General features: G+C 35.6%; 1 protein-coding gene across 5 annotated transcripts in view; it reads right to left on the reverse strand.

The window, feature by feature from the left end:
* Window positions 1–26,997, reverse strand: part of LOC138317338 (basement membrane-specific heparan sulfate proteoglycan core protein-like) — a 144,911-nt gene that overhangs the window by 44,572 nt on the left and 73,342 nt on the right. For 4 of the 5 annotated variants that reach the window (XM_069258965.1, XM_069258957.1, XM_069258939.1 and 1 more), the window contains 22 exons: window positions 26,654–26,770; window positions 25,585–25,701; window positions 24,861–24,983; window positions 23,948–24,072; window positions 23,201–23,476; window positions 22,143–22,427; window positions 21,741–21,888; window positions 21,026–21,130; window positions 20,696–20,821; window positions 18,082–18,195; window positions 17,801–17,908; window positions 17,200–17,313; window positions 16,285–16,392; window positions 15,891–15,998; window positions 15,162–15,269; window positions 9,708–9,815; window positions 8,947–9,060; window positions 7,360–7,473; window positions 6,472–6,579; window positions 3,348–3,475; window positions 3,078–3,219; window positions 2,088–2,228 (listed from right to left, as the gene is read on the reverse strand). In XM_069258965.1, coding sequence (XP_069115066.1) covers window positions 2,088–2,228; window positions 3,078–3,219; window positions 3,348–3,475; window positions 6,472–6,579; window positions 7,360–7,473; window positions 8,947–9,060; window positions 9,708–9,815; window positions 15,162–15,269; window positions 15,891–15,998; window positions 16,285–16,392; window positions 17,200–17,313; window positions 17,801–17,908; window positions 18,082–18,195; window positions 20,696–20,821; window positions 21,026–21,130; window positions 21,741–21,888; window positions 22,143–22,427; window positions 23,201–23,476; window positions 23,948–24,072; window positions 24,861–24,983; window positions 25,585–25,701; window positions 26,654–26,770 — 2,937 coding nt within the window. The remainder of the gene's footprint in view (window positions 1–2,087; window positions 2,229–3,077; window positions 3,220–3,347; window positions 3,476–6,471; window positions 6,580–7,359; window positions 7,474–8,946; window positions 9,061–9,707; window positions 9,816–15,161; window positions 15,270–15,890; window positions 15,999–16,284; window positions 16,393–17,199; window positions 17,314–17,800; window positions 17,909–18,081; window positions 18,196–20,695; window positions 20,822–21,025; window positions 21,131–21,740; window positions 21,889–22,142; window positions 22,428–23,200; window positions 23,477–23,947; window positions 24,073–24,860; window positions 24,984–25,584; window positions 25,702–26,653; window positions 26,771–26,997) is intronic. The other variant, XM_069258948.1, reaches the window with a different exon arrangement.

A 26,997-nucleotide genomic window follows, 5' to 3' on the forward strand; every position in this document is an offset into this window, starting at 1 on the left:
CGTGTGCCAATCTGGGTTACATGACGTTAAGCCATGTAATAGTTTTTAAATTATTTTTCTATACGTACGACAATTCAGTTCATCAAATCCATCGCCACAATCATTGTCACCATCACATCTCCAGATTTTCATCACACAGATTCCACTGGAACATCTGAACTCGTTTGGCTCACAAGGATTATCAGTACCTGTAAAGAGAAAAACTCTTTTAGCAAGATATGTACATCAACCTGTCATCTAGCTGAGAAGATCATATTTGAAATTTATTATGACACAAATGTATGTATAATCAATCAATATGATAAGACAACCTCCCCTGCAAAGAAAAATTGTGAAGACACTTAAGACTGAACAAGAAGAGGCATAGTGTAACTTACTACAGTAGGCTTTATCGGATATTTAAGTGTAACTTACTACAGTAGGCTTTATCGGATATTTAAGTGTAACTTACTACAGTAGGCCTTGTCAGACATTTAAGTGTAACTTACTACAGTAGGCTTTGTCAGATATTTAAGTGTAACTTGTAACTTACTACAGTAGGCTTTATCGGATATTTAAGTGTAACTTACTACAGTAGGCTTTATCGGATATTTAAGTGTAACTTACTACAGTAGGCTTTATCGGATATTTAAGTGTAACTTACTACAGTAGGCTTTATCGGATATTTAAGTGTAACTTACTACAGTAGGCTTTGTCGGATATTTAAGTGTAACTTACTACAGTAGGCTTTGTACGGATATTTAAGTGTAACTTACTACAGTAGGCTTTGTCAGACATTAAAATGTAACTTACTACAGTAGGCTTTGTCAGACATTAAAGTGTAACTTACTACAGTAGGCTTTGTCGGATATTTAAGTGTAACTTACTACAGTAGGCCTTGTCAGACATTTAAGTGTAACTTACTACAGTAGGCTTTGTCGGATATTTAAGTGTAACTTACTACAGTAGGCTTTGTCAGATATTTAAGTGTAACTTACTACAGTAGGCCTTGTCAGACATTAAAGTGTAACTTACTACAGTAGGCTTTGTCAGACATTTAAGTGTAACTTACTACAGTAGGCTTTATCGGATATTTAAGTGTAACTTACTACAGTAGGCCTTGTCAGACATTAAAGTGTAACTTACTACAGTAGGCTTTGTCGGATATTTAAGTGTAACTTACTACAGTAGGCTTTGTCAGATATTTAAGTGTAACTTACTACAGTAGGCCTTGTCAGACATTTAAGTGTAACTTACTACAGTAGGCTTTGTCGGATATTTAAGTGTAACTTACTACAGTAGGCCTTGTCAGACATTTAAGTGTAACTTACTACAGTAGGCCTTGTCAGACATTTAAGTGTAACTTACTACAGTAGGCCTTGTCAGACATATAAGTGTAACTTACTACAGTAGGCCTTGTCAGACATTTAAGTGTAACTTACTACAGTAGGCCTTGTCAGACATTTAAGTGTAACTTACTACAGTAGGCCTTGTCAGACATTTAAGTGTAACTTACTACAGTAGGCCTTGTCAGACATTTAAGTGTAACTTACTACAGTAGGCCTTGTCAGACATTTAAGTGTAACTTACTACAGTAGGCCTCGTCAGACATTTAAGTGTAACTTACTACAGTAGGCCTCGTCAGACATTTAAGTGTAACTTACTACAGTAGGCCTCGTCAGACATTTAAGTGTAACTTACTACAGTAGGCCTCGTCAGACATTTAAGTGTAACTTACTACAGTAGGCCTCGTCAGACATTTAAGTGTAACTTACTACAGTAGGCCTCGTCAGACATTTAAGTGTAACTTACTACAGTAGGCCTCGTCAGACATTTAAGTGTAACTTACTACAGTAGGCCTCGTCAGACATTTAAGTGTAACTTACTACAGTAGGCCTCGTCAGACATTTAAGTGTAACTTACTACAGTAGGCCTCGTCAGACATTTAAGTGTAACTTACTACAGTAGGCCTCGTCAGACATTTAAGTGTAACTTACTACAGTAGGCCTCGTCAGACATTTAAGTGTAACTTACTACAGTAGGCCTCGTCAGACATTTAAGTGTAACTTACTACAGTAGGCCTCGTCAGACATTTAAGTGTAACTTACTACAGTAGGCCTCGTCAGAGCCGTCCTCACAGTCCTTTTCACCATCACAGCGGTAATCTGAGGGGATACACTGTCCACTCTGACACACAGATTCTCCAGCACCACAAGGGCCGACTGGTGGGGAGGTTGGTTCAGGTCCAACTGTAATTAGTACGTGTATCAAAAACATGTACAAATTGTTAAATGGATCGTCATGTTATATACAATCATCATCCATTGTTGTCAATATATGTAGACCATATATCCTTTACCGGATGCCATGTAATTGACATCATAGATATGGGATTTGAGATTTCTCTCAAACAAATCTGGCATCTGGAATGGGATTCATGGATATTGTGAACTCGATGTTTATATCTAAGATGTAGCAATGTTTACATTTGGGATATGGCAAAGTCCACCTTTTTATTATTCCATACACCTTGATCATGGACTATAGAACTGTTCTAAAAAGACTCATTGACCCCTGGAAATTCATAATGAACTCATTGACCCCTGGAAATTCATAATGAACTCATTGACCCCTGGAAATTCATAATGAACTCATTGACCCCTGGAAATTCATAATGAACTCATTGACACCTGGAAATTCATAATGAACTCATTGACCCCTGGAAATTCATAATGAACGCATTGACACCTGGAAATTCATAATGAACTCATTGACCCCTGGAAATTCATAATGAACTCATTGACCCCTGGAAATTCATAATGAACTCATTGACACCTGGAAATTCATAATGAACTCATTGACCCCTGGAAATTCATAATCAATTCATGAAACATTTGAATTAGAAGAGTTTAACTGGGTCTTCTGGGATGAATGAGTGAACATCGTGGAACTTGTGCCATGAACTATCAGAACTGTAGTTAGCATTCCCTCCTGTACAAACACCTGATTCTCATACAAAATTTATTGAAGTCTATCAAACATGATATATATAGTAAGGAAAGACATAATAGATATTGATAGATTTGATGACATCATACTTCGTCTGACATCCAGCCTGGCGGTCGCTTCGTAATCTCCCTGGACACCAACAGCTGAACAGACATAGTCACCAGCATAATCCAGCTGGAGCTCAGGAATGATCAGTCGGCCTTGTTCTTCTGATGCCGTCGGGGGCAGAGCCTGAGGAAATTCAAATTACAAAGTTAGGTATACATTCTGTCAGGGAAAGTACTCGTCAGAGAATGCTGGGAAAGTTTAATTGCAATAGATTTAGTCAATTTGCATTAATTAAAACATCATCTGCATACCCTATTTCCACTACGACTCCAACGAACGCTTGGTTGTGGTCGACCGTTGGCTTGACAGAAGAATTCAGCCTGTGCTCCTTCACGCACCATGAGAACAGGTGGTGTCACAGTTATCGTTATTGGCACAGCTGAAAATTACACACACAAACAAAATGTTACTTTGTTGACTTATAGTCCAGATATAATATGGAAAGGACAACACCGCATAAATGGGATTTCTCCTTTTTGATTACCTCCCTTAAATATGTATCTGGTGAAACAAGTTGTTATTTCTGCATTGTACCTCTTTGAGATAAAAACAAAAAGAAATAATAAAATTGATAATTATATCATAAAAGGAAATACTTATTTATGTATACCTTCAGTAGATGCAAATTAAAAGGAATGCATTTCCTTTTTTATGATTTCCTCCCTTCGATATATACTTGAAGAGAACTTTCTTTCTTGTAAAGTTTCCTTAAGTACATATGTTTTTAAAACTCGTGTTTTCAAAATTACACTATAGAAGAAAATTGTACTATTTCAAATACAGGATTTTAATTACATAAAAATTCAAATATACTTCCAACATTAAAATAATGCTAAAGTGCCTGATGTAACCACATTCACCTTATGTTTAAAACATGCTACGTTTTCTTCTCACAAATCTATATCGATCCAGATACTTAAAACAATGTAGAGCATTTTCTTGTTCAAGGTATCATACCACCACCTTTTACTTTATTTCAATTTACCAACACTAGAAAATCAATGACTATATTTTTATATCTGTATCTATATAGCAGGCACTTCTTCAATGGGTCTTACTGGATTCTTGTACATTCCCAACACAACACTAGCAACAATACATAGTGTAAGAGTGCTGTATCCACAGCCATGGCAATTACATTTATGGAAAACAAGATGAAGGTCAGCTGCGACATGACATCCACAATATAAGATGCTCAAGTTAAAAAGGTCAAAGTTCAATGAGTATGATGTTTATGGACAATTGGAAAATGTGGTGAAAAATCGAATTGTGACGTGGTTATTTATTCTTTATTTTTTTATAAGTTATTTTCTCAAGATCATCAGTCAATGTGTATGGCAATAAATCATTATTGGTAGACAGACTCCCAGTCAATGTTAGATGTATGAAATATATCTAGGATGAATTTATCAGTGTTCAGTATTCAACAGAAACTAACATTCAAAATGTTAAAAATGACAAATAAACATTGTGTCATTGAAAATGTAATTTGAAACAGGTGTCAATGTTTAATTTGTGGGTCAGTCAAGGACAAATGCTAATAACAGCAAACAATTACGAGGATAATTACAGTCAGTGGCCAGATACTACAGTACTCAAGTGAGAATTTGGCTATATATTATTAGTAATTTTATATATTTTTAATTGTTATTCCTTAAGTAATTTTGATTTCAATCGTAACAAGACTATGTACTGACTAAGGACTATTTTTGCATCCTTTATAAATAATCTAAAATATTTTCCGTGCTGCATTTATCGATCTTAATCATAGACATGTAATTTTTAAGATGCCATTTTACTATAGACAAAGAAGGAAATTGCGGCGCTATCAAATGTTGTTTAGACATGATTGTTCACAACTACGACATATTGCACCAGAAGAACATTTTCGTTATTTCAAAATAAGCGCTAGGTAACTAGCTTTTATGTTGTCAACATTGAAGTTTTTAGGTTTAAAATTGATTTCTGAAGAGGACATTTTACAAATGTAAAATTAATAAGAATATTTACAGTAAAAAAATTGTTTGCATACTGTATTATGGCCACTGACTGTAGGTTATCCGTGAGCAACCAATAAATCTGCAATAAAAGATGGCTTAGGATCGAATCTGACATGAATTAAAGTAAAGTTGGGTTTTTTTTCGCAATAACTTTGCTTTTTTTTAATCGATCAACTTTCTTCAACCAACTTCAAATATTGTTCATGGTAGAAAAAGTTGTGATCCTTAAGCATGTGCGATGAAAGTTTTACACAAATAATATCTCAATTAATGCTTAGTTCTGCAAATGTTTTAATGGAATGCATAGAGAAAAGTTTGTCTGGAGGGCAAGCAGTATAAAGGCTACTGTTTCTACTTAGGGCTAGCTATACTAAACAGAAAGAGTCTTCTATTTATCTACTTACAGATAAACATTATATTTTGTCAAAATAATTTACAAATAAATACAAAAATATATGTATAATTTACCAATGTATATAATAGAAAAGTACCAAGATATTACCAAGCTATATCATCCACATGGGAAATATATTTAACAAGCTTTGTATCCCTAAATGTATAAAACAGGCTGAATATGAAAATGAGAGAAAAATATATACATGTACACTGATGAATTATGCCATGTGACTAACATGAGCTGTCATGTGACTTATTTGGTCTGTCATGTGACTACAAGGTCGGTCTGTCATACATTTTCTGGTATGTCAATAGATATAATTTAACAGGTCTGTAACTCCAGTTCCTTGGATTAAATATTGAATATTACATGCACAACTTTTCCTATTCAAAAGGCTAACCTCACATTGAATGATTTGATTTCTTCAGCTGTCAAAATGTCTTATCTGTCAGTAATGAGTATGATATGTGCTTGGCTTTCTGAAAATGGCTGTAAACCCTTCACACCATTATCTAGCAGGCATTCTATGCAGAATAAACTGGCTAAAACTTTGAGTAAAGAAAATTGCAGTAAAAAAGAACATAAAGAAATCTGACAACTGTTTTCCATATAAAGCAAGGCAACATAATGTATAAATAGAAAATTAGGTTTTGTATCTTTAATCACTCCTGTCTTTGTCTTTATCTGTGCCAAATTTCTTGATATCAAGCTAATAGGTTATTTCTTTTATTTAAACATAATTTCCTTTTTCCTTTTAACAACATCAAGTAATATGGCTTAAACAAATAATATACATAATGATATTATCAACATTTTGCATAAAATTTTGCAAAATTCTATATTTATTTTCTGTTCAAAGGCAATGATCAGAGATAAAATCCTAATTAACCATGAATACGCTGTGTAAATCTCTGGTTCAACTGCCACAAAAGCATGCAAATAAGGGGAGATAACTAGGCCTAGACAGCAGCAACTTACGACAGTCAAATTCGTCAGAGCCGTCCTGGCAGTCGTACTGCCGGTTACATCGGCGTCGCTGATCAATACACTGACCATTTCGACACCGAAATTCTCCCGGCCGACATTCTGAGAGGATATTTGTACACAACATACAAGTTCTATATCTACTCATCAACAGCATCATATACCACAAAACAAACTATATGTCTAGAATTCTATCTGTAATTAACACCTGTGTTTTCATATGTAGCATAACAAGCACCCATGTTTGTATGAGCACCATTCTTTAATTCTTATTTTCTTTATTTTATGAGTCAAAATTAGTTACATTTGATCTCTTCTTGTCACATTTTATTTTAAATCTTTATCAGCCAGGGTGCTTATTGTCTCAATTTCATTAGTGCAATAGTTCTGGATCTGGTTAATGACCAAGGAACAGTGCCTGTGGTAGCTAAATTGGTACTGTTCAGAGGTTCCTGGTTTAACCATGCATTAATGTCTGCTTCACTTAAACCAGCATACAAAGGTTTTAGAAAATGATATATTAAAATCTTTTGTATCTGATGTTAAAGCTCTGAAATGAACTATAGATGCTAAAACGGCATAAGGAGATTTCAAACAAGACTATTTTCCAGACAATATTGTGCTCTTGGGTTATTTTTTTTTTAATTTTTCAAAAGTCTTAGAGCTTAATGTTATTAGAGTTTAATTACTTCATACTAATGAGAATTTTTCTACTATTTGCACTACTTTGAGGTATATATTTCAAATGCACAGTAATTATTTTTCTTTTCACACTGTTAATTAATTAGATTATACTTTTTTCTGTAACCATGCGTATAGTATGGGTTTGGCAATATTTGGTGTCAGTGGTGGGATTATAAACCTTGGTACATGTACACTTACGACAGTTTACTTCGTCACTGCCATCTTCACAGTCCTGACGACTATCACAATAACGGTTGGCAGGGATACAGGAACCATCAGCACAGGTAAACTCATCCGCTGTACAGCCAATACCTAAAACATCAACAATATCAGCACAGGTAAACTCATCCGCTGTACAGCCAGTACCTAAAACATCAACAATATCAACACAGGTAAACTCGTCCGCTGTACAGCCAGTACCTAAAACATCAACAATATCAACACAGGTAAACTCATCCGCTGTACAGCCAGTACCTAAAACATCAACAATATCAACACAGGTAAACTCATCCGCTGTACAGCCAGTACCTAAAACATCAACAATATCAACACAGGTAAACTCGTCTGCTGTACAGCCAATACCTAAAACATCAACAATATCAACACAGTAAACTCGTCGCTGTACAGCATACTAAAACATCAACAATATCAACACAGTAACTCTCGCTAAGCAATACCTAAAACATCAACAATATCAACACAGGTAAACTCGTCCGCTGTACAGCCAATACCTAAAACATCAACAATATCAACACAGGTAAACTCATCCTCTGTACAGCCAGTCTCACAACCTAAAACATCAACAATATCAACACAGGTAAACTGTCTGCGTACAGCCAATACTAAAACATCAACAATATCAACACAGTAAACTCGTGCTGTACAGCCAATACCTAAATACCTAAACATCAACATTCAACACAGGTAAACCTCGCTGTACAGCCAATACCTAAAACATCAACAATATCAACACATAACGTAACAACATCAACAATATCAACACAGTAATCCTCGTCCGTACAGCCAATACCTAAATCATCAACAATATCAACACAGGTAAACTCATCCGCTGTACAGCCAGTACCTAAAACATCAACAATATCAACACAGGTAAACTCGTCCGCTGTACAGCCAATACCTAAAACATCAACAATATCAACACAGGTAAACTCATCCGCTGTACAGCCAGTACCTAAAACATCAACAATATCAACACAGGTAAACTCGTCCGCTGTACAGCCAGTACCTAAAACATCAACAATATCAACACAGGTAAACTCGTCTGCTGTACAGCCAGTACCTAAAACATCAGCAATATCAACACAGGTAAGCTCGTCTGCTGTACAGCCAATACCTAAAATATCAACAATATCAACACAAAGGTCTTCAAAACCACCTTAATTGAATACAGATTCATCTTATCAGACTCCCAAGCATACCAGCAGTCCATTTATGGTTTCTAGGACTCTTGAAAATTGCTAGAAGACTCACAGATATCAGACCTCAGCAGCCTTAAATGAACATGAAGGTACTGTAATTAATTTACAATCTGAAAGCTCAATTTTCAACTATTTTAACATCAATACTCTTTTTCCCCATTTGAAGTTTTTTTACAGATAGAGTTAGTAGCAAAAGATGTCACATGAAGTTGCTTTTTTCTGTAGTATAGCTGTATAACTCAGAAAGAATTTCAATATGCAGTCTGTACATTTGAATGAAAATACTGACCTTCTAATATTGTTGCCGAAACAAATTTGAAATTTTTCAATGATGGTGTGTACTTACGACAGTTAGCTTCGTCAGATGAGTCCCGACAATCGCGTCTCCGGTCACACTGTCTCTCCAATGGGATACAGCTGCCATCTCCACACGTGAATTCATCAGCTCTACATCCAACGGCTGTAGGAAACATCAAATTCAACATTGTTTTCCGAGATTTAATAAAACACCGGCCTGCTTTATTGTCCATCTCTATATATATGTAGTGACCACCTGCTTAATTAGATCACATTATTTAGGCCCCAAATTGTAAACTTGGAAAACGTGTATAATTACCACATGGTTTTAACCGCCATCTTTACTTACCCCCTTGGATTGTCATTATAGACACTCATGACTTCACCTAATTCCATTAGTCTAAATATCTTCATGAAGGCAATTTATTTTATTTACAAAATTCTGGATATGATAATAAATTTCATCTATTTAACATATTTTCGTAACACAATTGTTTGAATACTTTGAAAGGTTTGACTGTGCTTCAGAAGCTGTTAGAATTATCATACAAATGATACATCAATGACAAAAATAACTCCAAAATCATACTGAATCAAAGGGGTGACTGACATTTATACTTTAAATTATATAATTACAAGAAATTTCCAGGAATACGTAGTATAGTCACTAAATTACGTCCAGGACTCTTGTATTTATACTTTGATTTATAAGATTTCAGGAATTTTCCAAAAACTTCCTGATACATTCTGGCAAATAAATAAATTCAGTGATTGAATTATGATATCAACATGTCGGTGATGAATACATACGACAATTGTACTCATCGCTGTTGTCTTCACATTGAGGTGTGTTATCACATCTGAAGCGACCAGGGATGCAGTCACCATTCTGACACCGGAATTCTCCATCTTGGCAGTCTGTTAAAACAAACGTATATAAACTTAAATACAGATTTTTTTTTTTTTTTTTTTTTTTTATTTAAAAAGGCAAATACAACAAAAATGGAAATGTCAATACCAGTAACAATTTCAAACAATATATTATTTCTTTAATAGATTTACATTCACAGCTTAAAGTGAATAGTCGGGCAAAGAAAACCAGTCTAAATGCGTTCATTGGCCTTCCAAAAGTTCTCGCATATTAATACGACGGCCAAGTTCTGCTTAGTTTCCCAGTTCTGACCATTAAAGTAAAGAAAAGTTGAAAGCATTGAAAGCGAGGCTGCGTGGAAATGTAACCACGGACATAGTGAGCCGGGAGGACGTTTTAGAATTTCCATACTTTAAATTAATTTCTGCGTACGCAGACAGATTTTGACGAGAGATTTTATTTTTCCATTTCATAAGAAATTATACTGGATTCATTCACACCATTTTTACCGAATTTAGCCATCCTTGCCCGACTGTTCACTTTAACATATACTGTCCCTTCTGAGATGTCAAAAGTTATAAAAGTCGCTATTCAGACCCTCTAAACGTACATTACTTGTCACCACCCCCGATTAATTATGTCTCAAGATTGATATGTCAAAACTGGTTATAAGGCAACGCTACACACCACTTGCCATCGAGACTGTTGGCTGACAAATCAGTAATTATTTAGATAATGGCTATCTTCATAGCAGAATGCATGAGTTGATATTGTTATGATCAGAATTTTCCATTGCATTTGAAATCCCATCCAAATATTTTTTATTAAATAATAAGAAGAAAATAAACACAAATAACAGAAACATATTAACATGATTATTTTTTATGCACTTAATAACGAAAAACCTTAAGAAAGGTTAAATGAATAACATAAAAAGTTGAAGGGTGTTGCAGATTTTTTAAATTTAAGTATTTTCAGAGCAAAATTGAAGGGATATCAAAAAGCATATTAGTCATATTTTGAAAAATAATGTGGTGAGGTATCTTTTCAGTGGTTTTCTTAATTGCAAATATATGTCAACTTTTATATCGATTTCAAAAATTCTAATTTCTTTCAAACAATTTTTTCGAAAAGAAAAAAAACATGACCATTTTGAGGCAATTTTTCCGAAGTTACTAAAAAGAAGGCAATATTTTATTTTATTGCAGAAAACATCTTTGATATTGTTATGAATTATATTGCTCATACTGAAAGTATGATATTCTTTATATGTTCAGGGAAGTTGCAATGAGGAAATATTATTTCTTTAATTTAATTTCATAATTGCTTTTTGCTTGTGTTTCTTTAACGAGATTTAAAAATCAAACCGTCGAAATATTACATATCGGTGCAAATTCAATCACAGAACTAATGCCTATCCCAGACAAATTTCTGAAACTGATTTTGTAGTTCTTCACATGCGTAAGTTTCTCTTAAAATGAATTTACATCTTAAGATGAAAACTTTAGCAAGAGGATGCAAAAAAATTAATCAACAATTGCCAACAATTCTGCAACCCATTAATTGCTTTCAACTTGCAGCATTTAAAAAACTTTTGCCCTTTCCACCGCATCATGCATTAAAAATTTTGAAATCTAAAAAATGCATAATTTAGTTTTTAAAAGACTTGAGCTAGGTAGAAAAAAAGCTTTTGTAATTAAACTACACCACTGTACTTACACCCCCGGGACTGGAGCTGAAAATAGTTACCTAGGGAAAGAGATAATCATAGCACACAAACTTAAAGAGGTTACTGTGTATACCCAATACACAGTCTGTACATATAGAGATACCTGTATACAACCAATACACATTCTGTACATATAGAGATAACTGTATACACCCAATACAAAGTCTGTACATATAGAGATAACTGTATACACCCAATACAAAGTCTGTACATATAGAGATACCTGTATATACACAACACAGTCTGTACATATAGAGATACCTGTATATACACAACACAGTCTGTACATATAGAGATACCTGTATATATACACAACACAGTCTGTACATATAGAGATAACTGTATATATACACAACACACAGTCTGTACATATAGAGATACCTGTATATACACAACACAGTCTGTATATATAGAGATAACTGTATATACCCAATACACAGTCTGTACATATAGAGATAACTGTATATACACAATACACAGTCTGTACATATAGAGATAACTGTTATAAACACACATACACAGTCTGTACATATAGAGATAACTGTATATACCCAATACACAGTCTGTACATATAGAGATAACTGTATATACACAATACACAGTCTGTACATATAGAGATAACTGTATACACCCAATACACAGTCTGTACATATAGAGATAACTGTATATACCCAATACACAGTCTGTACATATAGAGATAACTGTATATACCCAATACACAGTCTGTACATATAGAGATAACTGTATATACACAATACACAGTCTGTACATATAGAGATAACTGTATATACCCAATACACAGTCTGTACATATAGAGATAACTGTATATACCCAATACACAGTCTGTACATATAGAGATAACTGTATATACACAATACACAGTCTGTACATATAGAGATAACTGTATATACCCAATACACAGTCTGTACATATAGAGATAACTGTATATACCCAATACACAGTCTTACATATAGAGATAACTGTATTACATATACAGATACATATAGAGATAACGTATATACACAATACACAGTCTGTACATATAGAGATAACTGTATATACCAATACACACATATAAGATAACGATTACCCAATACACAGTCTGTACATATAGAGATAACTGTATATACACAAACACAGTCTGTACATATAGAGATAACTGTATATACCCAATACACAGTCTGTACATATAGAGATAACGTATATCAAAATCTGTACATATAGAGATAAGTCTTAATAAGATACTGTATATACCCAATACACAGTCTGTACATATAGAGATAACTGTATATACCCAATACACAGTCTGTACATATAGAGATAACTGTATATACACAATACACAGTCTGTACATATAGAGATAACGTATATACCCAACACAGTCTATACATATAGAGATAACTGTATATACACAATACACAGTCTGTACATATAGAGATAACCTACAGTATATACTATACATACAATACACAGTCTGTTTACATATAGAGATAACTGTATATACCCAATACACAGTCTGTACATATAGAGATAACCTGTATATACCCAATACACAGTCTGTACATATAGAGATAACTGTATATACACAATACACAGTCTGTACATATAGAGATAACTGTATATACCCAATACACAGTCTTTACATATAGAGATAACTGTATATAAACACAATATACAGTCTTACATATAGAGATAACTGTATAAACACAAAATACAGTATGTACATATAGAGATAACCGTATAAACACAAAATACAGTATGTACATATAGAGATAACCATATATACACAATGCACTGTCTGTTCATAAAGAGATAACTGTATATACACAATACACAGTCTGTACATATAGAGATAACTGTATAAACACAATACACAGTCTGTACATATAGAGATAACTGTATATACCCAATACACAGTCTGTACATATAGAGATAACTGTATATACACAATACACAGTCTGTACATATAGAGATAACTGTATATACCCAATACACAGTCTGTACATATAGAGATAACTGTATATACACAATACACAGTCTGTACATATAGAGATAACTGTATATACACAATACACAGTCTGTACATATAGAGATAACTGTATATACCCAATACACAGTCTGTACATATAGAGATAACTGTATATACCCAATACACAGTCTGTACATATAGAGAGATAACTGTATATACACAATACACAGTCTGTACATATAGAGATAACTGTATATACCCAATACACAGTCTGTACATATAGAGATACAACTGTATAAACCACAATACACAGTCTGTACATATAGAGATAACTGTATATACCCAATACACAGTCTGTACATATAGAGATAACTGTATATACACAATACACAGTCTGTACATATAGAGATAACTGTATAATACCCAATACACAGTCTGTACATATAGAGATAACTGTATATACCCAATACACAGTCTGTACATATAGAGATAACTGTATATACACAATACACAGTCTGTACATATAGAGATAACTGTATATACCCAATACACAGTCTGTACATATAGAGATAACTGTATATACCCAATACACAGTCTGTACATATAGAGATAACTGTATATACCCAATACACAGTCTGTACATATAGAGATAACTGTATATACACAATACACAGTCTGTACATATAGAGATAACTGTATATACCCAATACACAGTCTGTACATATAGAGATAACTGTATATACACAATACACAGTCTGTACATATAGAGATAACTGTATATACCCAATACACAGTCTGTACATATAGAGATAACTGTATATACCCAATACACAGTCTGTACATATAGAGATAACTGTATATACCCAATACACAGTCTGTACATAAAGAGATAACTGTATATACACAATACACAGTCTGTACATATAGAGATAACTGTATACACCCAATACACAGTCTGTACATATAGAGATAGCTGTATATACACATATACACAGTCTGTACCATACAATACACAGTACTGTACATATAGAGATAACTGTATATACCCAATACACAGTCCTGTACATATAGAGATAACTGTATATACACAATACACAGTCTGTACATATAGAGATAACTGTATATACCCAATACACAGTCTGTACATATAGAGATAACTGTATATACCCAATACACAGTCTGTACATATAGAGATAACTGTATATACCCAATACACAGTCTGTACATATAGAGATAACTGTATATACCCAATACACAGTCTGTACATATAGAGATAACTGTATATACCCAATACACAGTCTGTACATATAGAGATAACTGTATATACCCAATACACAGTCTGTACATATAGAGATAACTGTATATACCCAATACACAGTCTGTACATATAGAGATAACTGTATATACCCAATACACAGTCTGTACATATAGAGATAACCGTATATACACAATACACAGTCTGTACATATAGAGATAACTGTATACACCCAATACACAGTCTGTACATATAGAGATAACCCTATATACACAATACACAGTCTGTACATATAGAGATAACTGTATACACCCAATAACACAGTCTGTACATATAGAGAGAACTGTATACAGTCTACATATAGAGATAACTGTATATACCCAATACACAGTCTGTACATATAGAGATGACACCACTAATTGAATCAACAGATTACTTACTGCAATCCAACTCGTCGCTGCCATCTTCACAATCTTGACGTCGGTCACACTTCCTGTTGAGAGGGATACAGTCGCCATTCAGACAAGTAAACTGGTCATCTCTGCATGCTGTATAGGGAAGAAAAACAAAATTCTTTAAACTAGAAATAACTTTTGAAGACATAAAACTGAAATATGCAAGGCATCAAAACAAGCCAGTATTGTGAAGAGCAAAGATGTCACTGAACATATCCTTCTTACATGGCAGGCCTAAAACCAATACTGTTGCCATGGTTACACTTTAGACACTGTTCCCATGGTGACACTTACATCACTGTTACCATAGTGACACTTACATCACTGTTACTATGGTGACACTTACATCAATGTTACTATGGTGACACTTATAACACTGTTACCATATGACCCTTACATCACTGTTACTATGGTGACACTTAAACATTGTTACTATGGTAACACTTAAACATTGTTACTATGGTGACGCTTACATCACCATTACTATGGTGACACTTATAACACTGTTCCCACAGTGACACATCACTGTTACTATGGTGACACTTAAACATTGTTACTATGGTGAAACTTACATCACCATTACTATGGTGACACTTATAACACTGTTCCCATAGTGACACATCATCACTAGTGACACATCACTGTTACTATGTTGACACTTAAACATTGTTACTATGGTGACGCTTACACCACCATTACCATGGTGACACTTACGACAATTTGTCTCGTCGCTACCATCCTCACAGTCCGGTCGGCCGTCGCATTCACGGCTACTTGGTATACAGTCACCGTTTGTACAGGTAAATTCATCTGCTCTACAAGCTGTTTAAAACCAAAGAAAACATCACTGAATAATAATGATCAAAATGTCACAATGAAGCACAGAGATTGTCAGTGAATCACTGAAGGAGTCTTCACATTAAAATTTCCTATTTAAGAAACATATAGTCTGTACAAGATAAAGGAACAACTAGTGCACAACATTCTTTGGACTACTCATGTCTTGGATAGATGTGTTTCTGAAAAAGTCTCTGACCCCCGCCCAATAACCTTGGATACGATCTTCAACCTCCGATACCTTTATACATGAGTATACTTGTGTACATACCACAGCCAGCCTCGTCTGATTGGTCTTCACACTGAGGGACACCATCACATTGGAACGACCCCTCTACACAATACCCATCATTACACTGGAACTGGTCCTGACGACACGCTGTAACACAAACGTCAAGGTCACAGGCATTGTTCAAGGACATGGAAACTAAACAATGGTGAACTTGAATCCTGAGTTCATTTTTTTATCTCATCATTAACACACAAAGATGTAGTTAATATTGTTTGGAAGCCATTTCATGGGAAATCTGAGCTGTGCATTATGGAGTTTGTTTTGCCTTTTTCTCTAGATACCGTATTTTCACTATTGAGAGTGCTTCCTCTAATGAGGGCGCCCCACGTTTTTTGCTGGAAAAAAATCAGCTAATCTCATACAATTTTTCTGGCAGATTGTTACGATTTGTCTTAGCAGGTGCTAATAAAATACTGTTTCACATCAGTTTGATGCTTAACATATCTACATCATCTTGTACAAAAACTTAATGTATTGCATTGGACAACTTAGGACATTTTTGCCAAGTGTTTACGCATAGAAACAGTGAGATCGCCATGTTCAAAATAAAACGTGTCACATGTCCTAAAAACGTATGGTTTTAGTCTTTACAGGTTTTATAAATACTTACTCTGTATCTACGATAAAGGATTCTAAATAACAGTAATGTTATAATTTCTTAGCATTTTATTGTGTGCTTTTGTCAGTATTTCCATAAGTTGGTTATAGTAAGTTTCAGAAAAATACAAAAGTAAAAGCAAGATGGTTATAGTCTGTTTCAGAAGAAAACATCTAAAAATGGTCTCTAATAATGGTGTCCCCCCTCGTTACCTGCGCCCGGCACCTGGCACCCTTAATAGGAAAAAGACAGTATATAAACTAATGACAAATTTTAAATATACAAAGAAAACATACGACAACTCTTCTCATCAGATCGGTCATCACAGTCAGCATAGCCATCACAGACCAGTCTTCTATCCAGACACTGGATCTCGTTAGCACAGGTAAATTCTTCTGGTGGACACAGGGCTGTTAACAAACAAAAGTGATCTCGTTAGCACAGGTAAATTCTTCTGGTGGACACAGGGCTGTTAACAAACAAAAGTGATCTCGTTAGCATAGGTAAATTCTTCTGGTGGACACAGGGCTGTTAACAAACAAAAGTGATTTCATTAGCATAGGTAAATTCTTCTGGTTGACACAATTTTAAGACTATTTAATTTGCATACTTTATTAAAATATCTAATGTTTATTCAATAGTTGAAGGGTCAATTCAAACAAAAGTCACACGCATGACTAAGTAGACAAACAATGGACAGAGGTGTTGATTCATGATCAGTAAGTCAGTCTCCATATAATGTTCTCTTTGATGTAGTTTGGTGTTAAAAAGTAGTTTATCTTACCCCTTTGGAGTTTAAAGACATATAATTTTCTCTATGATCAGAATTCATGCAAATTTGGAAATAAGAAGTTTTGAGAAAGTCAGGTTTTGGCAAATTCCACTGTATGTACTTACGACAGTTAATTTCATCAGAGCCGTCAGGGCAGTCACGTTCATTGTCACATTTCAGGTCATCGGGGATACAGGATCCATCAGCACAACGGAACTCTCCTGCTTTACAGCCTGTTGCCAAGGAAGCCATATCATGTTACCAGGGAGACCACATCATGATTCATTGTTACCTTAGTTCATTTTAATTACGCTGTCATTAAACTGATAATATGCAATATTTTGTGAAATAAATTATATTATTTGTTTGTTTTGACTGTGAATACAGAGGTAAAGCTTTTACTTACTGCAGTTGGAATGTTCATCAGACTGGTCATAACAGTCGGGCCGACGGTCACACACTTGTACAGATTGGATACACCTTTGTCCGTCCTTGCACATAAACTCATTAGCACCACAACCTATAAATAGTAACAGGTCTCAATTACTACAGTCTATAAATAGTAATATTAGATATGCTCTGATTTTTCACGATTCTCGTGGGCTAGTAAACTGTCGCATTGAGGACGATATTCAGATTGTCGACTCAGTTCGTTTCCATTTTTAGAAGCAGAGCAAATATTCCTATTGTGACATCATGTCCGAGTCAATATTCCTATTGTGACATCATGATGTCTGAGTCAATATTCCTATTGTGACATCATGTCCGAGTCAATATTCCTATTGTGACATCATGTCCGAGTCAATATTCCTATTGTGACATCATGTCCGAGTCAATATTCCTATTGTGACATCATGTCCGAGTCAATATTCCTATTGTGACATCATGTCTGAGTCAATATTCCTATTGTGACATCATGTCTGAGTCAATATTCCTATTGTGACATCATGTCCGAGTCAATATTCCTATTGTGACATCATGTCCGAGTCAATATTCCTATTGTGACATCATGTCCGAGTCAATATTCCTATTGTGACATCATGTCCGAGTCAATATTCCTATTGTGACATCATGTCCGAGTCAATATTCCTATTGTGACATCATGTGCGAGTCTATATTCCTATTGTGACATCATGATGCCTGAGTCAATATTCCTATTGTGACATCATGTCTGAGTCAATATTCCTATTGTGACATCATGTCTGAGTCAATATTCCTATTGTGACATCATGTCCGAGTCAATATTCCTATTGTGACATCATGTCCGAGTCAATATTCCTATTGTGACATCATGTCTGAGTCAATATTCCTATTGTGACATCATGTGCGAGTCTATATTCCTATTGTGACATCATGTCTGAGTCAATATTCCTATTGTGACATCATGTCTGAGTCAATATTCCTATTGTGACATCATGTCTGAGTCAATATTCCTATTGTGACATCATGTCCGAGTCAATATTCCTATTGTGACATCATGTCTGAGTCAATATTCCTATTGTGACATCATGTCTGAGTCAATATTCCTATTGTGACATCATGTCTGAGTCAATATTCCTATTGTGACATCATGTCTGAGTCAATATTCCTATTGTGACATCATGTCCGAGTCAATATTCCTATTGTGACATCATGATGTCTGAGTCAATATTCCTATTGTGACATCATGTCCGAGTCAATATTCCTATTGTGACATCATGTCCGAGTCAATATTCCTATTGTGACATCATGTCCGAGTCAATATTCCTATTGTGACATCATGTGCCTGAGTCAATATTCCTATTGTGACATCATGTCTGAGTCAATATTCCTATTGTGACATCATGTCTGAGTCAATATTCCTATGTGAATCATGTCTGACATTGTGACAATGTACTGAAGCTGTTCTGTATGCATTTCTTTGATATTTGTCTTTATTCAATTCTACCAAAATATGTTCATTGTCACCTCAGCATGACCTCTATGGTTAGAAAATAATCATATCACTTATATCATCTTTGGTGTGGTTGATTCTATTAGAAGTATCAACAGCTACTTGTACATCATGAGATGTTCTGATTCTAGCCAGGGGTCATGCTGAGGTGACACTGAATGAGGAGTTGTTACATCTTATACTGGAGTGGTATCACAGAGCATCATAATGGAGCAGAATTGCATGTCTAATTTTAATTAGATTTCCTATAATTAACAGGTTTCAATAGCCACAGCCTATAAATATAACAGTCTCACTAACCACAGCCTAAGATAGTAACAGGTCTCACTACCACAGCCTATAAATAGTAGCAGTCTCACTAACCACAGCCTAGCCATAGTAACAGGTCTCACTAACCACAGCCTATATAGTAAAAGGTCTCACTAACCACAGCCTATAAATAGTAACAGGTCTCACTACCACAGCCTATAAATAGTTACAGGTCTCACTAGCCACAGCCTATAAATAGTAACAGGTCTCACTAGCCACAGCCTATAAATAGTAACAGGTCTCACTAGCCACAGCCTATAAATAGTTACAGGTCTCACTAACCACAGCCTATAAATAGTTACAGGTCTCACTAGCCACAGCCTATAAATAGTAACAGGTCTCACTAACCACACCTTTAAATAGTAACAGGTGTCGCTAGCCACATCCTATATAGAGTTTATACCACAGCTATATAGTAACAGGTCTCACTAGCCACAGCCTATAAATATTAACAGGTCACTCGCTAGCCACAGCCTATAAATAGTTACAGGTCTCACTAACCACAGCCTATAAATAGTTACAGGTCTCACTAGCCACAGCCTATAAATAGTAACAGGTGTCACTAGCCACATCCTATAGATAGTAACAGGTCTCACTAGCCACAGCCTATAAATAATAACAGGTCTCGCTAGCCACAGTCTATAAATAAAAAGAGGCCTTATTTACAACAGCCTATAAATAACAGCAGGTCTCAAAAATGAGAGAGTTATCATTTGATAATAAAAACATAGATTTGTGTGATTTCAATGAAAATCCACTATGTTGCTGAGGAACATACCACCACATTTAATTGGGAACTCGTCGGAACTGTCTGGACATTCTCGGACACCATCACACTCCCGAGCTTCCACACAGCTATTGTCATCACAAAGGTATTGTCCGGCTGGGCACACGGGCTCCCCACCTGAACAGTACAAAATTTATATAGGATACCAGACCAGTCCAATCTGTCTGATTATAACTCTGAAACTATTAGGACTCTTTTAAATATTTTTTTGGACACAAAAATCACATCATAATTTGATATCTTTTATCCTTAATTGATTATGAAAAAGATGTTGCTAAAATGGAAATGTACATGATGGACAGGCAGAGGTTGAACACTCACAGTTGATTTCATCAGAGCCGTCGGTGCAGTCACTGAAGCCGTCACATCTGTAGATACTGGAGATACAGGTTCCTATACTGCAGCGGAAGTTGTCTGGGGGACAAGCTGGAACAGCACAATAATATCATCAGCAAAGTTTGGCAAACACAGCACTCATACTATAACAACGTTTGTCTGTCATTCAATACAATGAACTACTTAATTTCTAGAAATAGAGACCATGGACTTGACCCGAATAGCTATCACAGCTAAATAACAATATAAGGAACATGAGAGGGATACTAAGTGAAGCCTCGAATATGTTAATTCATTTGCTTTCACCTGATTCTTGTAGTGGAGTCTCTTTTTATCGTGTCTGACTAAAGGAAATTTGTCATTTTTACAAGGCTGTGCATGAAAAAAGTAGACTTGTTCAGTATGACTTCTTGGTATCATATTAAAGATCTTAACTTTCTATCAAAACCAGCACTGTTGAGATATTTTGTCTGCTTATTCTTGGTACAGCACTTTGAAATAAATTGCCCAATTTTGCATCATGGAGGAGTGCCTTATCTTTCTATATATATTAGAAGGTCTTTGATTTAACAGCATGTTAAATACCTAAAAATATCATAAATGCCCCCGCAGTACAGGGTAGGACATGCGCTGGCATGTGGATGGCACAAACATATGGGTAAATACCCTCAATATCTTGATGTGGATATAAAACAGTTACCTGGGGTAACCAGTAGTTCGGCAGTTGCTTCGTTGATACCAATATCAGTAACTTCTCCGATCCCACAAATGTACGAGTCGGCGTCTTCTACAGTAACTGCCGGAATGGTTAGTCGACCTCCTTGAACTTCGGCCTTCCTTGGCAGCTCCTAAATAAAGTATGTTAAAATCATGTAACACCTTATAAAATGGCATGTACATTCTGTCACAGAGGATGACAAGGGAAATCTCTCACAGCCAGAGAATGGTGAAAGGATTCCTCTGTTTTGTCCATGACAAGAACAGCAAAATTACATGATACCATGACAATAACATAATGACAATACTTAGACCATAAAAGTATTTTAATTAATGCAACAAACTAGCATTTTAATAAATGTCATGCCTTTAGTAGCTACAGTACCTGACTACCCCTCGTCCAGATAATAGGGAACCTTGGGCTGGAGGATGAACACTCAAACACTGCAGTCTCTCCTTCATTTAGAATCAGCTGACTTTGACGGATGGTCAGAGTGACAACAAAATCAGGGAACGGAAAACCACGGTTAACGCGTAGCTCGGCCGAGTCCTCTCTAATACCAATATCCATGACCTCTCCGATCCCACAGGTGTAAGTGCCAGCATCCTCTAGTGTAAGTGAGGGGATGGTCAGTCTGCCTCCCTGGACGATCGCCTTGATAGGCAGGGTCTAAGCGAGAGAAGAATATTACTTAATGGTTAAATCAATCAATAAATAATACATACTGATATACTCAGGACAGTATACACATTATGAACTAAAGGAAACACATATGAAATTATAAAAAAAAAAAAACGATTTTCTTCAGAATAAAGAAAATAAATTTTCAATGTCAAAATTCTGGTAGTTTTCCTATCTGCCCTGAAATATGACGAAAAATGCATTTTGTGCTTTCATTTAAAGATGTGTAGGCCTACTTGTCATGTTTATTCCAAAACAGTCAAAATTTTGGCTTTAACAAGGTCTACACAAAAGAAATACATGTAATAGCTGTGGGAAGGAGGGCTACTTTAGATTCAGTATCTCATATTTACATGAAACCAGACAGTCAATGCAGTCTTCCCTTTTCATCATATTGGAACATTATCCGACTGACCCTATTCTCATTTACGCTGGAATATACGCAACTACCCTATTCTCCTTCACATTGGAATATACCTGACTACCCCATTCTCCTTCACATTGGAACATACCTGACTACCCCATTCTTCTTCACATTGGAACATATGCGACTACCCCATTCTCCTTCACATTGGAACAATTACCTGACTATCTCATTCTCCTTCACATTGAAACATACCTGACTACCCCATTCTCCTTCACATTGGAACATACCTGACTACCCCATTCTCCTTCACATTGGAACATACCTGACTACCCCTACTCTCTTTCACATTGGAACATTCCTGACTACCCTTATTCTCCTTCACATTGGAACATACCTGACCTTCCTTAGTCCATATAATGGGGAAACTTGTGTCAGATGATGTACAGTCAAAAACAGCAGTCTCTCCTTCATCAAGTTCCAGTTGTCTCTGGCGAACAGTCAGGATGACGGTGAAGTCGGGGAATTGGTCACGATTGACGTTCAGTATAGTGGTCGCAGGGGTAATTCCAGTAGCATTGCTAGCACTACAAAGATAACTTCCCGAGTCTAACACAGAGACAAAAGGGATAATTAACCGGCCATTCTGGTTCTGAGCTTGACTCGACATCTCCTGGAATAGTGAAAAGTTTATTTGTGTGAGAGTATAATAAAGCTTTCTTTCTTTTGAAAAAAGAAAATTGTCATTTGAGATTTACAGTAGTTTTAGCTATACTAAAATTATTCATAATACTGTAATGGTCCTCCGTCCATCCTGGCGACACCCTGTGCACGCCAGCCTATATAACTACTAAGCGCCACCCGACAGACCTCACTCTACTTGGTGTCTTCTCCCAGGTGCTGCTCTATCTCACCTGTCCGCTGGTCACCGAGTACCTCTGACCAACTCACTGTTTATCCTATCACATCACATCAAGCCCTTGTCTGATAACCATACGGCATTAACACTACAGATACCTGGTCTGCAGCAATAATCCACCCAGTCCAGCTAATACACTTGTACTATAATTGTCTTACCCTTTGGGCTGATATTTCCCTGTCACACCCTCACTGTGAGGAGTGAAAGATTCTATATAAGCCTTACCCCTGAAGGTCTTGACCATACAAGTTCCACACCGACGTTACCCTGGGCGACACACTCCAGTTCCACCAAACTGCCCTCCTCAACAGTGATGGTGGGAGTTAGGGCAGTAATAGTCACCAGGGGCCCTGAAACAAATTCATATCACACTGAATATACGGTCATATGTTGGTAGATTGAAGGAACCATTGTTTCACAATATGATTGTACCTACAGTAAAACAAACTGTATAACAACCACTCCCTTAATAAGACCAATCTGCGTGTTCCAAAAGACTAATATCACTTATTCATATGTGGATATGAAGGATAGGGATATTCTACCCGAGGGTCACAAAATGTAGTAAAACCCAAGGCTTGCAGAAGGCTTTGCAAAATTTTGTGATCCCGAGGGTAGAATATCCCTATCCTTCATATCCACTTATGAAAGAGTATTTTTCTTTCATACCTCGACGTTTTATTGCAATTTTACAACTCTAATATCCCACCATTTTGAAAAAAATTTGAAGAAAGCCACGACTGAAAGTCAAATTTCCGTTGTTTGCATCTTTTTTAGTAAAACCAGTCAAATTTGTGAAAAAAATGTTTAAATATTACCGAGCAAATAGAAATTTTATTGACACCGTGATGTCACGAGGCTTTATTGCATGGGTAGCCATGTAATACAGCCTCAGGCGACATAAGTGTATTGCCCTAGACCAGGCAGTATTACACCCGTAGGTATGAAAGAAAAACATGTTATTGCCCTGTGGTGCAAGAGGTCTGTTAAGGATATGTTCTCGTGAGAAATCAATATGCTTTTGATAAACTAAACCCCTTCCAATATAAATGTTTAAAAGTCAACACACCTACTTGACATAATTCTAGATTCCATGTGACTTTTACCATTTCACAAGAGAAACTAAACATGCACTTACCACAGATGGTGACACTCTCATCAGAGCCATCGCTACAGTCACGAACTCTGTTACAGAGCGAGGATGATGGCACACATTCACCGCTCGAACATTCAAATTCATCTGCACTGGGACAACGTGGTGCTGGAAACACAATGGTAGCAAACTGATGATAGCTTCTTGTTAGGCAAAATTGGGGTTAGCATTTAATGTTTGTAATGAACTGAAATCTCCATCAATCAAAAAGTGATGATATTGGGGTGGTTTTGATTTTTCAAATTAAGGATTTAACTACCACCTTTATATTGTCCAATCACCGTGTATTTTGCCATGCCATGTGATCGGACCGGCATGTGTACCCGTCTATAGACAATAGAAAAGCTGTACATTAGTGATATAACCGACAGCTAGCCAGAGAACTGTCAATTACCAATCCAATTTCATCACAAATGGATGATATCAAAATTGTTCATTAACCAGAAAACTTAGCATCAACCTTGGATCTGTTATTTGTTTTAAACAAGACAATTTGAATGAACCATTAATAAAAAGTTTGGAGAGCCTGATATAGAAATGGTCGGCCGGTTCAAAAAAGATTTTTTTAAATTAAGGTCAAATCATTTGACAAAGCAGTGACAGTATTTCATATACAACTATCGTATACTGTTACATATGGAAATCTGATTTGATGGATAAAATTTGCGACATTAGGGAGGATATAGGTTGCTGATCAAAATATACAAACTTCCGCAATTGTCGGGAGATTCATCCGACCTATCAGCACAGTCGATGATACCATCACACAAAGCATCTTGTTTTACACACTCATCATTGTCACACTTATGTTGACCCTCCGGACAGCCTGGAATAAATACAAGTCACATTAAAGGTCATATAAATCAAATGTACGTAAAATTTTAATAACCTATTAATACAATAATATGTAAGGGAGATAACTGTTCAGTGCAAGAAAAGATAGATATAAATAGAATTTCAACTAGGGGGAATTACCTTTACAGTACAATCATATTTAAAGAGAATGATCCCTTTTCCATACACTAATTTTAAAGAGGTGAAACTTACCCCTAAGATAATATGGAAGAGGAGAAAAATAAAAAACAACATAAAAGGGGAAGTAAGGTTACAATATATTAATTACTTGATTCTCATCCCCGACCGCCCACCCGCCCAACCCTGTTTTATTGCCCTACAAACAAATTGTGTCAAATTTACTCACTCTTGATGGCTCATGTACAATGGGGCATATTGTTTCATATCTCGGGGCCTATATTGAATTTTACAGTCTCAGATGAAAGTCGACTCAATGTTTCCATTTTTAGAAAAGCATTTTGACTCATGTTTCCATTTTTAGAAACTCCAGGTCAATATTACCTATTGTAATATCACATCCGAGTCGATATTCCTATAGTGATGTCATCCTCAAGTTGATATTTTGATTATGACATCACAATACCCCCCACGTCTAGTTCTTTGGGAAGATGTAGTTGAGCCATTCTCCATGAATTTATATATTACTTAGCATGAAGCAAAAATATAAAATAATTCTCATATCAAATCTAAAAATTAAGGACCTTTGTTTCTGTCCATATGGTGTTATATTACCCTTGTAGAATTTCAAATAATGACCTCTGGCCACGCCCTCGGTCATTATTTATTATATTCGGGCAATATAACACCATATTGACCTCTACAAAGGTCCATAATTGATATATATATATCTGACAGTTGAAGGCCAGAAGAATAAAGGGGAGATAAGTATATCTGAGAGTGGAAGGCCAGGAGAGAAAACTTACGAGCGCAATCTGTCTCATCCGAGTTATCGTTACAATCCTGGTAACCATCACACTTGTATTCCTTGGCAACACATTGGATGCCGTCTTTACACTGAAACTGATTAGGCAGGCAGGAAGCTGAAAAGACAGGTAAAACAAAGGTAATATACAGGTAACATATAGGTAACATACAGGTAAACCAAAACAGGGATATATAATGTTAATAAATTCAGAAATATTAGGTTGAAAGATTAAAAAATATTAGGTACTGCTGAAACAGACAAATAATAATACTAAAAATGATAGATATTTGAGAATTCACATAATACAGTTATTAATCACACAAAAAATATTTTGGTATGAAA

This window comes from Argopecten irradians, chromosome 1 (genome assembly GCF_041381155.1).
Source record: "Argopecten irradians isolate NY chromosome 1, Ai_NY, whole genome shotgun sequence".
NCBI classification, from domain to species: domain Eukaryota; kingdom Metazoa; phylum Mollusca; class Bivalvia; order Pectinida; family Pectinidae; genus Argopecten; species Argopecten irradians.